A 14,739-nucleotide genomic window follows, 5' to 3' on the forward strand; every position below is an offset into this window, starting at 1 on the left:
CTGGTCCTTTACTGTCCAATGACGGTACACTGTTTTTACTGACTGGTCCTTTACTGTCCAATGATGGTACACTGTTTACTGACTGGTCCTTTACTGTCCAATGACAGTACACTGTTTTTACTGACTGGTCCTTTACTGTCCAATGACGGTACACTGTTTACTGACTGGTCCTTTACTGTCCAATGACGGTACACTGTTTTTACTGACTGGTCCTTTACTGTCCAATGACGGTACACTGTTTTTACTGACTGCTCCTTTACTGTCCAATGACGGTACACTGTTTACCAACTTGGCTTTTACTGTCCAATGACGGTACACTGTTTTTACTGACTGGTCCTCTACTGTCCAATGACAGTACACTGTTTACCAACTTGGCTTTTACTGTCCAATGACGGTACACTGTTTTTACTGACTGGTCCTTTACTGTCCAATGACGGTACACTGTTTACTGACTGGCCCTTTACTGTCCAATGACGGTACACTGTTTTTACTGACTGGTCCTTTACTGTCCAATGACGGTACACTGTTTACTGACTGGTCCTTTACTGTCCAATGACAGTACACTGTTTTTACTGACTGGTCCTTTACTGTCCAATGACGGTACACTGTTTACTGACTGGTCCTTTACTGTCCAATGAGGGTACACTGTTTTTACTGACTGGTCCTTTACTGTCCAATGACAGCACACTGTTTACTGACTGGTCCTTTACTGTCCAATGACGGTACACTGTTTACCAACTGGGTTTTTACTATCCAATGACGGTACACTATTTTTACAAACTGGTCCTTTACTGTCCAATGACTGTACCATGTTTTTACTGACTGGTCCTTTACTGTCCAATGATGGGACACTGTTTTTACTGACTAGGCTTTTACTGTCCAATGATTGTACACTATTTTTTCTGACTGGGATTTACTGTCCAATGATGGGACACTATTTTTACTGACTGGTCTTTTACTGTCCAATAATGGGACACTGTTCTTACTGACTGGGCTTTTACTGTCCAATGATGGGACACTATTTTTAGTGATGGTATGGTACTATAATGAGGCTCAGGGCACTGAGGGGGAATTGTGGACACGGTTGGTTTTGCCTGTAAAGAACTTTCCTGTGTATCAATGATATCACTGGAGAAAGATACCTTCTTTGTCGTCATCTTCGTTCAAGCTTAGTGATCCAGTTCTCCCATCCTGGGAAGTGTGCTCCTGAGTGGCTTCCCCCTTGCCTGTGCCGTTGTGCTCCCATTGTTCCAACCGGCTGTTAAAGGCCTCTGTCATATTTTCATCTGCCTTGCTGATTGAGTCCAGACTATCCATTGACTCATTTCCGTTCACACGGTCCGCTTGTGCTACTTGGAGATCCTCTAAGTGCTGAGATTGGACCTTGGCATCAGAAGACTCTGGATTTTCAGTCAAAGTTTGCGAGTCCACCCACTGGCTCCGGCTAGCCCCGTCTGCGTCGGAGCGTGAATGTTTTCCGATGCAGTGCAGCCGAGTTTGTATTTCTGTGTTCCCGCACTTTGACCCATCGGCGTTGCACTCCTCATCCTTGGAAGTGGTCTCTAGTCTGGCGGAGCCAACAGGGGGTTCATTGGAGCTCTCCTCCTCCATGGAGACGTGGGGCGGGTGGCCATTGGGCTGGAGCCCTGCGGCGTCATTGGAGGACTCCTCATCCAGAGTCAAACACGAGTCGCTAGGTCCTGGCGCTTCTGCTTCTACCTCTGGCTCTTCCTCCTCCTCCTCCTCAGTTCCCTTCTTGTAGTTCTTCTTCTTGCGGATGATGCCCCGCCCCCAAGATGGCCGTCTGCGGATCTTTTTCTTAATATGATCTACAGGAGGGGAGACAAATATAGGATAGTAGAATAGGACCATTAGAACAAAAATGCTAAACAATCCTACATAACATTTGTCACTAATCTAGTCCAATGTTGAACGTGCCATCCTGTATCTTGTTGAACCTGGAACTATTTTCTACATCAGCTATTTGTGGGGTGTACATCTTAATGTTCTTCTTCCGATGTGCCATGTAAAATCACCAATGCTAAACGCTAGCACTCGTGTATATGGGATTTAATACGAGTGGAATAGAATTAAACTAGAATATTTTTGTTATCTAAAACATATACAATGAACAAATAAAACAAAGCAAAAACACTTGCAGTCTGTTTTGCAGAAATTGCACTTCATGAATTACAAGGCTTTCTGTTGTGTGGATATTGACAAAAAAAAGGCAGAAATACGATGGAAGTAGTGTGAAGTTGACTGTGTCGATGCTGTTGTCTGGATTGGCTTTGAGCAACGTTGTGGGTGGAATACGGAATCTAAGTTTAATAAGGTGTAAGATTTTGTAGTGATTTTTTTTAGTGATCTATATCACTATCTTCTTTGTGATATTTTGTCTCCCATTAAAAGTATATAATGATCCTGTCTTTATTAGTGGGCAAACCAACAAAATCAGCAAGGGATCAAATCATTTTTACTCTCACTATATATATATATATATATATATATATATATATATTTTTTTTTTTTTTTTTCTCTAATTTCTACTACAGTAAACCTCGGATATATCGGATTCAATTATATAAGCAAAATCCGTTATATGCGTATACCGGAAAATGTCCGTTTTACGCATATCGGATTTATATCCGGTATATGCGTAAATAGGATTTTATCTGTTATAAAAAGGCACTTCCTTGACTATGTTTCCAATGTACCTGGACGCGCAGGCAACGCTGCAAATGATGTCTTATAGCGGCCTGTCACGATTCGGCGAATCGGAGCAGCCATCCGATATATGCGAGGGAAATTTAATGGAAATGCATTGGAACGGGACTGGAGATTTTGTCCGAAATAGGCGAAATCCGTTATAAAAAAATCCGATATATGCAATGAATTTTTATTGGAAATGCATTACAGAAAAATTGGTTCCTTTTTATCTGTCCGTTGTGAGCGAATTTCCGATATATCCGAGTCCGATATAACCGAGGTTAATAGAAGTAAGGTATATCGGTATATCATACATCAGTAAGCCACTATCTAGCATCTCTAGCTGCAACAATCCAATTTAGGGATAGATATGCTAAAGTCCTTTCTAACGAGGGCTGTGCACGCCACCAGCCAGGAAACAACAAACACCCTTCGGGGTGGGACTTTCGAACAGAGAAAAAAAAAAAAACAAAACCCTAAAGAGCACAATCAGCATACAAAGAAATCTCTCATAACTCCAATATCCTTTTCCATCCTACCCAGATGTCTCACTCACACCAAGCACACCCCAGGGGAGAGAAAGACATGTAGTGGAGCACCCGGGGGGGGGGAAGGTGAGACTGAGTAGCAGCAAATGACTCGTCATAGACGGCTCTTAAATGAAGCATGAAAACTGTCAGAGCATGAACAGTTGGCACAGACATGGGAGGAGGGGAGACGGGTTTATATGACGGAGCAGACAACGGACGTCATGGAAGATACCTATTTTGACACTGTAGCCCTCACAATGAAACTAAGAAAAAAACTGTTCCATTTAGATAACTAATGTATACTGACAAAGCTACAGCCATATTATTATTATTATTATAGCAGTGAACATGACACTTCACTAAATACTCGTCTCAGCGTCATTCACAGACGGAAAAGAGGATACCTAGTTCTCAATTTGGCAACAACAAGGTGCTGGTTTGCAGTCAGCATTTTTTGACCCGAGGACCGGACCACACGTCTTGTGCTGGAAGACACAGCATCCCGAGGAGAGCGGACATCGTAAGTGCTGCAGAGCCTTCTCCCCCCCGATGCTAGATGAACTGTTTTCTCGCCTAGCTAGCATCGGCGAGAAGGCTGCAGAACAACCAGGTTTAGAGACAGCTACTTCCCCCTGGCCATCAGACTGCTCAATGCCAAATAAGCCTCTCTACCTGCCCACACGCACAACCAAAACTTTAAATTATTGTTATTTATTCTAAATTATTTGTACAAATTACTGTTTACACTGTACATTGTTGTTCATATTTGATGTAATCTATTTATTCTCCACATTATTATTTATTATTACACGGGAGCCAGGCAACGACATTTCATTGGCAATTTTACTGCTGTGTTATTGTGCAATGACAATAAAGAAAGTCTATGTCTGTCGCTGTCACGGTGCTAGCATAAGTATGTGTATCAATGCACCCGGGAAAGAAGTTTGGCTAGTGTTTTAAATCATCCTAAATAGATACTGCAACTATTACATGTTAGCATCGGTGTGCGTGTTAATGCATGATCACAGCATGCACTGCGTATCAAACCATGCAACGTTGTTAGGTTTTGTTTTTTAGAGAGTTTCCCAGATAGAAAAAAAAATTATATTATTATGGTTGTTCTTATTGTTATTACTATTACAATTATTATTATTATTGAATTAAATTACCTGATTAGACACCGGTCGCTGTGAGAGACACTCTACCGGATTTGCTGCGGGTATGTCGAATTTGTTGCTGTTGTTAATTCACTATCTAAAAGTCTGAAACGTAATGCATGCGTTGTCGGGAGTATAGGGGCCGTCCACCGGCGCGACGCCGCATTGAAAAGGAGCGGGTGCTTTGATAGAACTACGGTATTGGTGAGTGTTTGTATCCTTATGCTAACTGCATTAGCTGCGTTTTTACCAGTTGGCTTTTAATGACAAGAATGTTCTCTCTGAGTGTTCCATGGAACGAAACTAGCGTTTTCATAATATGACAAACTTATTGTGGTCCGAGGCATAAAGCCCATCTTTTGAGCAACAGTTGGTGCCATTTCACTTAATGCACTTGAATGCATTTTAGGTTTTGATTGTTGCTGCTAATTTTGTCTGCCATGCACTGTAATTCATTGTAAGATTATTTATTAAAATTTATTTTATTTTATTTTATTTTATTTTATTTTATTTTATTTTATTTTATTTTATTTTATTTTATTTTATTTTATTTTAATTTAATTTAAGATTTATTATTATTATTATTTATTACTTTTATTTTTTTACTTTTATTATTATTTATTACAATTATTTATTATTATATAATTAAACTTTGTGAACATATATAGTACAATATTGAAGTTATGCTTATGATACGACTTGTATTATATATTGATTAGAATGTGTTGTGTGCATATTGATTTATACTGGTCCTATTTCATACAGGCCAGGTTTAGATGGCAAACTAGGAACACTAAGGCCGCAATTGAGGCTTTGCACTCAATTGGCGGGCCATTGAACTGTTGCCGTATGCCTTGGGACTCTTAACCCCTGGACTTCTTCACCCATTGAACATTTAAATGGATGTACTGCATTGTAACTTGATTTCACTGGGATTTTGTGAATGGCTATTTGTATCTAAATGTGTGTATTGTTCTCTAAAATGAACTCATAATGCATAGAAAAGGGAAAGACATACGTGTTCATGGGCAACATTAAAAAAAAGTCAGAAAGCATTGCTAATATAAAGAGTCATACAAAAGAGAACACAGTAATATTGGTCGCTTGTGCTGTTGTCAAAAACAGCCCAACTGCTGGAGATGAATATTTACTCCGGTTATTTCTCGTCCCAGACTGGGAAAAGAGCCAATCTGCTCGTATCATTCCACATTCACGACGACACATCTCTCCCAAACCTGAACAGATGCTCTCGTTTACCTGAGCGTTTTCAATGCCAGTGTGTGTTTCCATGGCAATGAACAACATTTTCCTCCATTCGGGAGACGGCTTACTCTGTAATTCTCCTCTATGAATTCACATTTAGGACACGCGGGGGGGGCAACACTGGTGTGTATTCATGCTGGGGGAAATATATTACAACATTTCAGGGTCAGGGGAAAACAAGTGCTGGGGGCTGTTATGTATATGTGTATGTGTGTGTGTGTGTGTGTGTGTGTTGACTTGTGTAATGCAATAATCATTAGGGATCCGTGCGCATATTTGATTTAACAATCCCTACACTGGCCGACTGTGGGCTATGGATCTTGGCAAAGAAAATACTTTTTCCAGACGTATATTCTGAATATATCAACTTTGTTGAAAGTTACAGGGTAAGATTAGGGTACATTCGCATTCACACTGCAGGGTATGATCAACAATTTGGATTTGATGTGCTTCTTCGTGTTACCAAAAATAATGCGACTTGTAAATGTCAACTTACGGGAGTAAACAATGTGCTCTCCAATCTGTTAATTAAAAGATTTTACCCAATGCCAGTCAACATTATGACCCACCTCTTTAAACACATTTAACTCATGTTTTTAACTGTGTATTAACCAATGAATGTTGTATTTTGGTGTGTCTTCTACTCTGTTTACTTGCTTTATTCAACTCCATTCTTCTGTAAAGTGTCTTTGAGTATTTTGAAAAGCGCTATACAAATAAAATGTATTCATTCATTTTGTACCACTTTTTCCTAACAAGGGTCGCGGGGGTGCTGGAGCCTATCCCAGCTGAGCAATAGTTGGTGCCATTTCACTTAATGCACTTTAAGTTTTGATTGTTGCTAACTTTGTCTGTCATGCACTGTTATTCAATGAAATATTAATTCATCACTCTAAAATTTTATTTAATTTAATCTTATTTTTTTATTTATTTTTTATTTTTATAAATTTATTTATATTTCTAATTTTTTTTATTTTATATTTAATTTAATTTATCACTCTTTAATTTAATTTAATCATTTTCTACCGCTTTTCCTCACAAGAGTCACGGGGGTGCTGAAGCCTATCCCAGCTGTCTTTGGGCACGAGAGGCGGGGTACACCCTGGACTGGTGGCCAGCCAATCACAGGGCACATATAGACAAACAACCATTCACACTCACATTCATACCTATGGACAATTTGGAGTCGCCAATTAACCTAGCATGTTTTTGGAATGAAAACCCACGCATGCACGGGGAGAACATGCAAACTCCACACAGAGATGACCGAGGGTGGAATTGAACCCAGGTCTCCTAGCTGTGAGGTCTGTGCGCTAACCACTCGACCGCCGTGCCGCCCGCCCTTATTTGTATTCGAGTAAAATTTTGCTAACAGACCCAACAGGGGAACACCCGACCTATTTGTTCCAATTCATGATTCCTAAAAAAAATGCTGGAGTCTATCCCAGCTGTCTTTGGGCGAGAGGCGGGGTACACCCTGGACTGGTGGCCAGCCAATCACAGGGCACATATAGACAAACAACCATTCACACTCACATTCATACCTATGGACAATTTGGAGTGGCTAATTAACCTAGCATGTTTTTGGAATGTGGGAGGAAACCGGAGTACCCGGAGAAAACCCACGCATGCACGGGGAGAACATGCAACCTGCGCGCTAACCACTAGACCACCGTGCCAATAAAATGTATTATTATTATTATTATTATTTTCTTAACCAAATGATTGAGGAGATTAAGAAGGAAGACGGCATAATTTTGGTTATGGTTAGAGTTAGGGACTAGCTGTCATGTCTGTTCCGAGAGGAGAGTGTGGGTACTTTTTACTGTTACTTTTTTTTTTTGACAACGTGTGAGTACCTTTATTGAAGTCTCACACTATATAACATGACGTATAATTTGGATAAACGCCACCTGACTGCAGTAGATCCGATGCATATGGGATTTACATCTGCGTAGCAAAAAGGCTTAGGTCACATTGGGAAAAAAACTGGGAATTGTAAACATGAACATAAAATGTGGTGAGCAAGCCAGGAGGAAGGACTGACAGATACGAATAAAAATATGGACATTTTGGAAAAATATGGCATAAAAAATTCCTACCTCTGTTTTAATTAAGTACAGTGAAGAAAATAAGTATTTGAACACCCTGCTATTTTGCTATTTCTCCCACTTAGAAATCATGGAGGGGTCTGAAATTTTCATCGTAGGTGCATGTCCACTGTGAGAGAGATAAACTAAAAAGAAAAATCCAGAAATCACAATGCATGATTTTTTAACAATTTATTTGTGTGATACAGCTGCTAATAAGTATTTGAACACCTGTGTATCATCTAGAATTCTGACCCTGAAAGACCTGTTAGTCTGCCCATTAGAAGTCCACCTGCACTCCATGTATCATCCTGAATCAGATGCACCTGTTTGAGGTCGTTAGCTGCATAAAGACACCTGTCCACCCCATACAATCAGTAAGACTTTAACTTGTAACATGGCGAAGACCAAAGAGCTGTCCAAAGACACCAGAGACAAAATTGTACACCTCCACAAGGCTGGAAAGGGCTACGGAGCAATTACCAAGCAGCTTGGTGAAAAAAGGTCCACTGTTGGAGCTATCATTAGAAAATGGAAGAAGCTAAACATGACGGTCAATCTCAATCGGAGTGGAGCCCCATGCAAGATATCACCTCGTGGGGTCTCAATGATTCTAAGAAAGGTGAGGAATCAGCCCAGAACTACACGACAGGACTTGGTCAATGACCTGAAAAGAGCTGGGACCACCGTTTCCAAGGTTACTGTAGGTAATACACTAAGACGTCATGATGTGAAATCATGCATGGCACGAAAGGTTCCCCTGCTTAAACCAGCACATGTCAAGGCCCGTCTTAAGTTTGCATATGACCATTTGGATGATACAGAGGAGTCATGGGAGAAAGTTTTATGGTCAGATGAGACCAAAATAGAACTTTTTGGTCATAATTCCAATAAGCGTGTTTGGAGGAAGAAGAATGAAGAGTACAATCCGAAGAACACCATCCCTACTGTGAAGCATGGGGGTGGTAGCATCATGCTTTGGGGGTGTTTTTCTGCACATGGGACAGGACGAGTGCACTGCATTAAAGAGAGGATGACTGGGGCCGTGTATTGTGAGATTTTGGGGAACAACCTCCTTCCCTCTGTCAGAGCATTGAAGATGGGTCGTGGCTGGGTCTTCCAACACGACAACGACCCGAAGCACACAGCCAGGAAAACCAAGGAGTGGCTCCGTAAGAAGCATATCAAGGTTCTAGCATGGCCCAGCCAGTCTCCAGACCTGAACCCAATCGAAAATCTTTGGAGGGAGCTCAAACTCCGTGTTTCTCAGCGACAGCCCAGAAACCTGACTGATCTACAGAAGATCTGTGTGGAGGAGTGGGCCAAGATCCCTCCTGCAGTGTGTGCAAACCTGGTGAAAAACTACAGGAAACGTTTGACCTCTGTAATAGCAAACAAAGGCTACTGTACCAAATATTAACATTCATTTTCTCAGGTGTTCAAATACTTATTAGCAGCTGTATCACACAAATAAATTGTTAAAAAATCATGCATTGTGATTTCTGGATTTTTCTTTTTAGTTTATCTCTCTCACAGTGGACATGCACCTACGATGAAAATTTCAGACCCCTCCATGATTTCTAAGTGGGAGAAATAGCAAAATAGCAGGGTGTTCAAATACTTATTTTCTTCACTGTAGGTAGAATTTCAGGGCTGGAGGGCAATAAAATGGAAGACAGTCATTTGTCAAGCAGCGTGTGACACTTTAGTGCTGACACTTAATGAAACGTCCCGATCAATAAATGATACCATCCGTGCTTCTGGAAATGAAGGCGATCAGTCAATTCGTTCAATTGCCCGTATCTCACGCGCACTCGCACAGTCGCATCCTTTGTTTACTTTTACTGTGACAACATATTTGGGTCTTAATGGCATCCCGCTTAATCATGAGCATCATGCAGTTTTCCCTCCCGACTGCAACTCTGAATGAATGCATGTAAAATGCATTTGTAAATCCGCAAATTTCCACTCAAAACACCACGTTTCCATCTCTTGCATAATAACAATAACAATGAAAATAATTATAACGATAATAGTCAGCAGACTGGCTATTTCCCTCCAGGACATCCACCTCCTTCTGCCCTTCGCTCTGTTGGTTAACAGGCAACGTTTAGATGCTACCTGTGGTGCATCCTGCCCCCAATGCACCAGCCAGCTGCAGACTATTTAGAGATGTCAGCCTGACCCCAATAAGTACGCTTTTTTTTTTTTTTTCATGCTCATGAATTTTGCATTTGCCAACACTAATAACTGCTCAGCAGTGCCTTCTCTGCGCTTGAATTATGCTTCCATTTTACGCCTTTGCACTGTCTCCTTAGAATAATGCTGCCCTACTGGGATTTAACCAGTTTATCTCGTCTTGTCTAACACAACAATTAAATACTTTTTATTTGGTTTTACTAAAATTACATACAGTATATTAAGGATGCTTCGATCAGGGTTTTAATGCTATAGATACGATCATCCATGAGTGAGATATGCCGATGCACATAACGATACCAATCACATGGATTAAAAATAATTGTAAATAAATGTATTTATGTGGCGTGGTATTGGCCAATTTGATGACTGTTTTGGAGTAATACAAATACACAGAAAATTAATTGTTCAATAATTAATTTTTAGTTCGAGATAACAAAATTAACAGAATAACTTTTAATACGTTTTAAGAATGTCGCACGCATATATATATATACATATATATACACACACACATATATATATATACACACATATATGTATATATATATATATATATATATATATATATACACACACATATGTATATATATACATACACACACATATATACATACACACATTATATATACACACACACCATATATATATACACACACACATATATATACACACACATATATATATATATATTCCCGCTAAAAATATAATCTGCATGAACCATATTTAAAAAAATATATATCTAAAAAAACACAAAACAAGCAATTAAGCTCACAACTCAATTACTTTCAAATGTAAAAGAACAAATATTTACATTTATGTTGACCTTTAAAGTCTTGCCTAAAAGTTGCTTATTCAATTATTTTGCACAAATCATGTAAAAATGATGTTTCTTCCATTTATTGATCCATTTTAATACCTGGTAAAACTGAAGGTGCATTTGTTTGGACAGATATGATGATAATAAAAACAGCTTAGAGTAGTTTAATTTAAGATATGATATCTAGCAACTTCCATGACGTTCTTACATCGATAACTATAGCATTATACTGGCAAAAAATGAAAGTTTGATGAACTATTATATATTATATCAGAATCAGAATCGGGCTTATTGCCAGGTATGATCAAACACATACTAGGAATTTGTTTTGGTATAGTAGGTGCAGACACATCTATTAAAAAAAGAATGAAAAATACAAAATATACAGAATAACAGTATAAATATTTTTTTGTTTGTTATTCCGGAAGTGCAGTCTGATTGTTTTTCCTAAAAGTCCAAACTGGGCGTTAATGTAACGCATATAGTGAAAGTGTCAAAGTGGCAGGATGAGGCAGAGGTGGGGTGTGAAGAGTGTCGGGTGTGGGGGGGTTCCGGGCCTTGTTCATGAGGCTGACAGCAGACGGGAAGAAACTGTTCTTGTGGCGTGAGGTTTTGGTCCTGATGGACCGCAGCCTCCTGCCTTATATACCCAGTAAAGCTCATATAGGACTCACTAGTCGGACTGGACTACATGTCGGCGGTGCTAGCATTGAATTCCACATCACCAGGTTCTGCCTTTAAGGACTTCACAATTAAGGTTGCTCCCGTATAAAGTAGCACCGGATTGGCCAAAGTGCGCGTGGAAGAAATGTGTTACTTATGCATTAATTAATTCAAATTGATCGCACGATATTTATTAGATATATCGTGCAGGCCTACACCAAAGCCTTGAAGCTTTTACTCGCACGGGGTCATTAGTAGTGCAGACGCATAAGATGGTTAGATGAATACCCATCAAGTGTATAGGGCTAGGAGTCAGCCGCTGAAAGGGCTAATGAATTGGCAAACTGTAATGACATGTCTTAATGACTAGTTAGCGCTAAATGGGGGGAGCTATGTGTGAAGCCAAAATGCACCTCAATGCCAGGATTTAATGGCAATGTCGGCAATTAGTGTGGATGAGCGTAGTTTGAGGAGCAATTTAAGTCATTAAAAAGAGTGGGTGCTGGGATTTTCAATTCTTTGCGGGTGGTCCAATGTAAGTCGCGTTCTCTTTTGGGGTGAAGAGAGAGAGAAGAGCGCTCGCATGGGTGAATCTATTCATTCTATCCTTTTTTTTCCTTCTGTGACGCGGTGCAATCTACAGCCTGAAACAATAAAACATCAGGGAGGAGCATTTCTTATTCATTTCATGCTTGGCACCACAAAGATCCAAGAGGCATTTTGGGCAAACAAAATGGCGGCTATGCCTGGCACCTTTTCTGTGAGACTGCTTTTGAGGAGAAACGTTTAAAAAGGAGTACATAATGATTCTCGTAATTGCAGATAGATACTGTGTTTCTTAGTGTTGGCAAGCATGTTCTAATTTTAGCCCCCTGGAGGAATAAAAAGGGTCCCATTCATCACCTGACGTACGTAGCAGACGTTGTTAATAATGGAAAACAAGCTGCCAAAGTGAGTTTCCGCTGTACGGTCACCAAGGTAGGCCAAAGCGACGAGCGGTAAACTGCCTCGGGGAGTTAGCGAGGCGGCTGTCAAGCAAGTAAAACCAAGATGGATAAAAGGCTGTAATTACTATTATGATTGCGTATCCGAAGCACATTAACTACAAGGCTGAACTTCCTGCTTTTGGCGAAGCCAGCTTACGTCTGGTGTCCTTGTAAATGGAAAAAGACAACTATGGCTAAATCGAGTCAGATGAATTATCTTCAACAATGCTCTGTGTTCTCTGAAGTGTCCTCTTAATAACCCATTTCCTGCGCGCTTGTTGTCTGTTTTAACCTTAAAAGAAAAAAAAAATCTAATCCAGGCCATCCTTTTATGCAGCCTAATTCAAAAAGGAAAGCAGGGTGTTTATTATGACTTTAAATATCCCATCAAGGCCTCGCTCGCCATGGATTGACATTGGCAAAGCGTGGGGGGGGGGATCCAAGGCAAAGCGAGGAAGGAGGGGGGAGACACAGCGGTGCCTCGGTGGCTGTTGCCTTGGGCGTGCTATTGACTGATGTAGGACAAATTATGCAGAACTGCCATCATTATTCTTCTCTTCTGCAAACACTTATGGAAAAGCCATGCACGTCAACATCCTTGTGGACCGTGACAGCAAAAAAAAAAAAAAACCAATGCGGGCCAATGAAGCCGATACCTGGGAAAAAAAGGCGCCGCCTCCTTAAAAGGAGACTGATGGTATGAATTATGGAGTGCGGTGATCAATGGTGGCTGACGTAAGCAAGCAAAAAAAGTCGAGGCTGAATAAGAAAAGCGACTATGGGACTCAATTATAAATGAAAGGATGACACTAGCAATGAACTTGATCCTTGTGGTGATGCACCACAAGTGAACCCCCGAGCTGAGGCCAAACTAATGGCCCCAGGGGGGGGCTTCTGTGAGAGAGTGGCAAGGAAGAAGGAATGTTGGGAAAAAGATCCATGCCGTGCATCTTATGGGTTTCTTCTTCAAATATACTTAGCCTTCACAAACGCTCTTGTGTACTTATTTCCAGAGCTCCCAAGAGCGCGCCATAAAACCCCCCCATCTGTCATGATGCACCTCGCGGCACTTACAGCCTGCAGGTTCTAGTCACGTCATTAGGATGAATCAGTGATCAATTAGCGTAATAGCTGTCCCACTGAGGAGCTGCAGGTGACAACAGGGTTCCCGTGTCAAAAATTAATCATGCTACATCAGCCTAATTAATTGGGCGTCCATTGGGGCGCATTGGTAAAGACCGGACAAGCTAGCATGGAAGCGTTGGTTAAACTAGACAAAACAGAAACAGCTGGTGTTTGAGCAAGATCACTTGATCCACATGTTTCCTTTGGACTGGCTCCTTGACTACAAGATCCGCCTAATCGGTCCTTACTGACTGGACCTGACCTGCTTCGTACCAGTACAAAAACACTGAACATGGTGGATGGCTTGGGTCTTGGAAGTGGTCTATTCTGATCCCATTATGGATATTTTAAAGACTGGACTTCCATACATTATTATGTACTGCAGAAGCTTTGGACTCTTCCAGCATGGCGGCCAACAGAGGACCCTCATAAGCTCAAGACCGAAGCAGCCCGTGGGAGACAGGCACCACCTTGTGTCAGATAGATGAACTTCATACACAACAGACACATCCTAGCATCTTAATAATGTACTGCTGTGTGGTATTTGGTGTACTATACAGTATCTAGTGTATTTATGTGTACTTCTGTGAGGTATTTAGCCGTGTACTATAGAGCAGTGATTCTTAGGCAAAAAACTTTTGCACCAGTGGGCCGCGAGGGCGGTGGAACCGCGTAGTAGGTCGTCAACTGAAGACACCAGATGTAGGCTAGCCGCTATGCTACTGTATGTTAGCCATTAGACGCTCAGTTGCAGTGCAGTCGGTTGTTTAACAAGCTCACAGAGGATCAGAAGAACACATCCAACTCCAACTGGCAATGGAGAAGTTTTTTTAAACCAAAAAAATAAAGACAAAAGATGTGTTACCCCCCAAAAAAGACTAAATTGTACACTAAAAGTACAATCCTGACTCCTCAACTACGGCTTTGTAAATGGAGGAAGAGCAACATCTGGTTCTGCCATGCAAAAGTGAAGACTGCTAAAACAATTGTTAAATTCATTATAAGGCTATTGTTTTATTTTCACTTTATTTAAATGTTATTTACAGTTCATTTATTTCATTTTAAAATATTATTTTGAATGTATTTATTTTTATTGATTGATTGATTTTATAGATTTTTATTTGGACTTTTTTTTGTTAAAAGTAAAATCTAAATATTGGTCTTTTTTCATTAATAAGCCTGACTTAAGTCTTTACA

The 14,739-nt window shown here is 40.4% G+C and overlaps 1 protein-coding gene across 3 annotated transcripts in view; it reads right to left on the reverse strand.

The window, feature by feature from the left end:
* atad2b (ATPase family AAA domain containing 2B) overlaps positions 1–14,739 on the reverse strand; it is a 74,664-nt gene that overhangs the window by 37,286 nt on the left and 22,639 nt on the right. For all 3 annotated transcript variants that reach the window (XR_013630399.1, XR_009120261.2, XM_058057547.2), the window contains exon 25: positions 1,143–1,829. Coding sequence is in view for 1 of the 3 variants with exons in the window: in XM_058057547.2 (XP_057913530.2) it covers positions 1,143–1,829 (687 nt within the window). In the remaining 2 variants the exon portion in view is untranslated. The remainder of the gene's footprint in view (positions 1–1,142; positions 1,830–14,739) is intronic.

The sequence above is a fragment of the Doryrhamphus excisus genome, linkage group LG19 (genome assembly GCF_037039965.1).
Source record: "Doryrhamphus excisus strain RoL-2023G ecotype Guam linkage group LG19, RoL_Dexc_Guam_v1.1, whole genome shotgun sequence".
NCBI lineage: Eukaryota > Metazoa > Chordata > Actinopteri > Syngnathiformes > Syngnathidae > Doryrhamphus > Doryrhamphus excisus.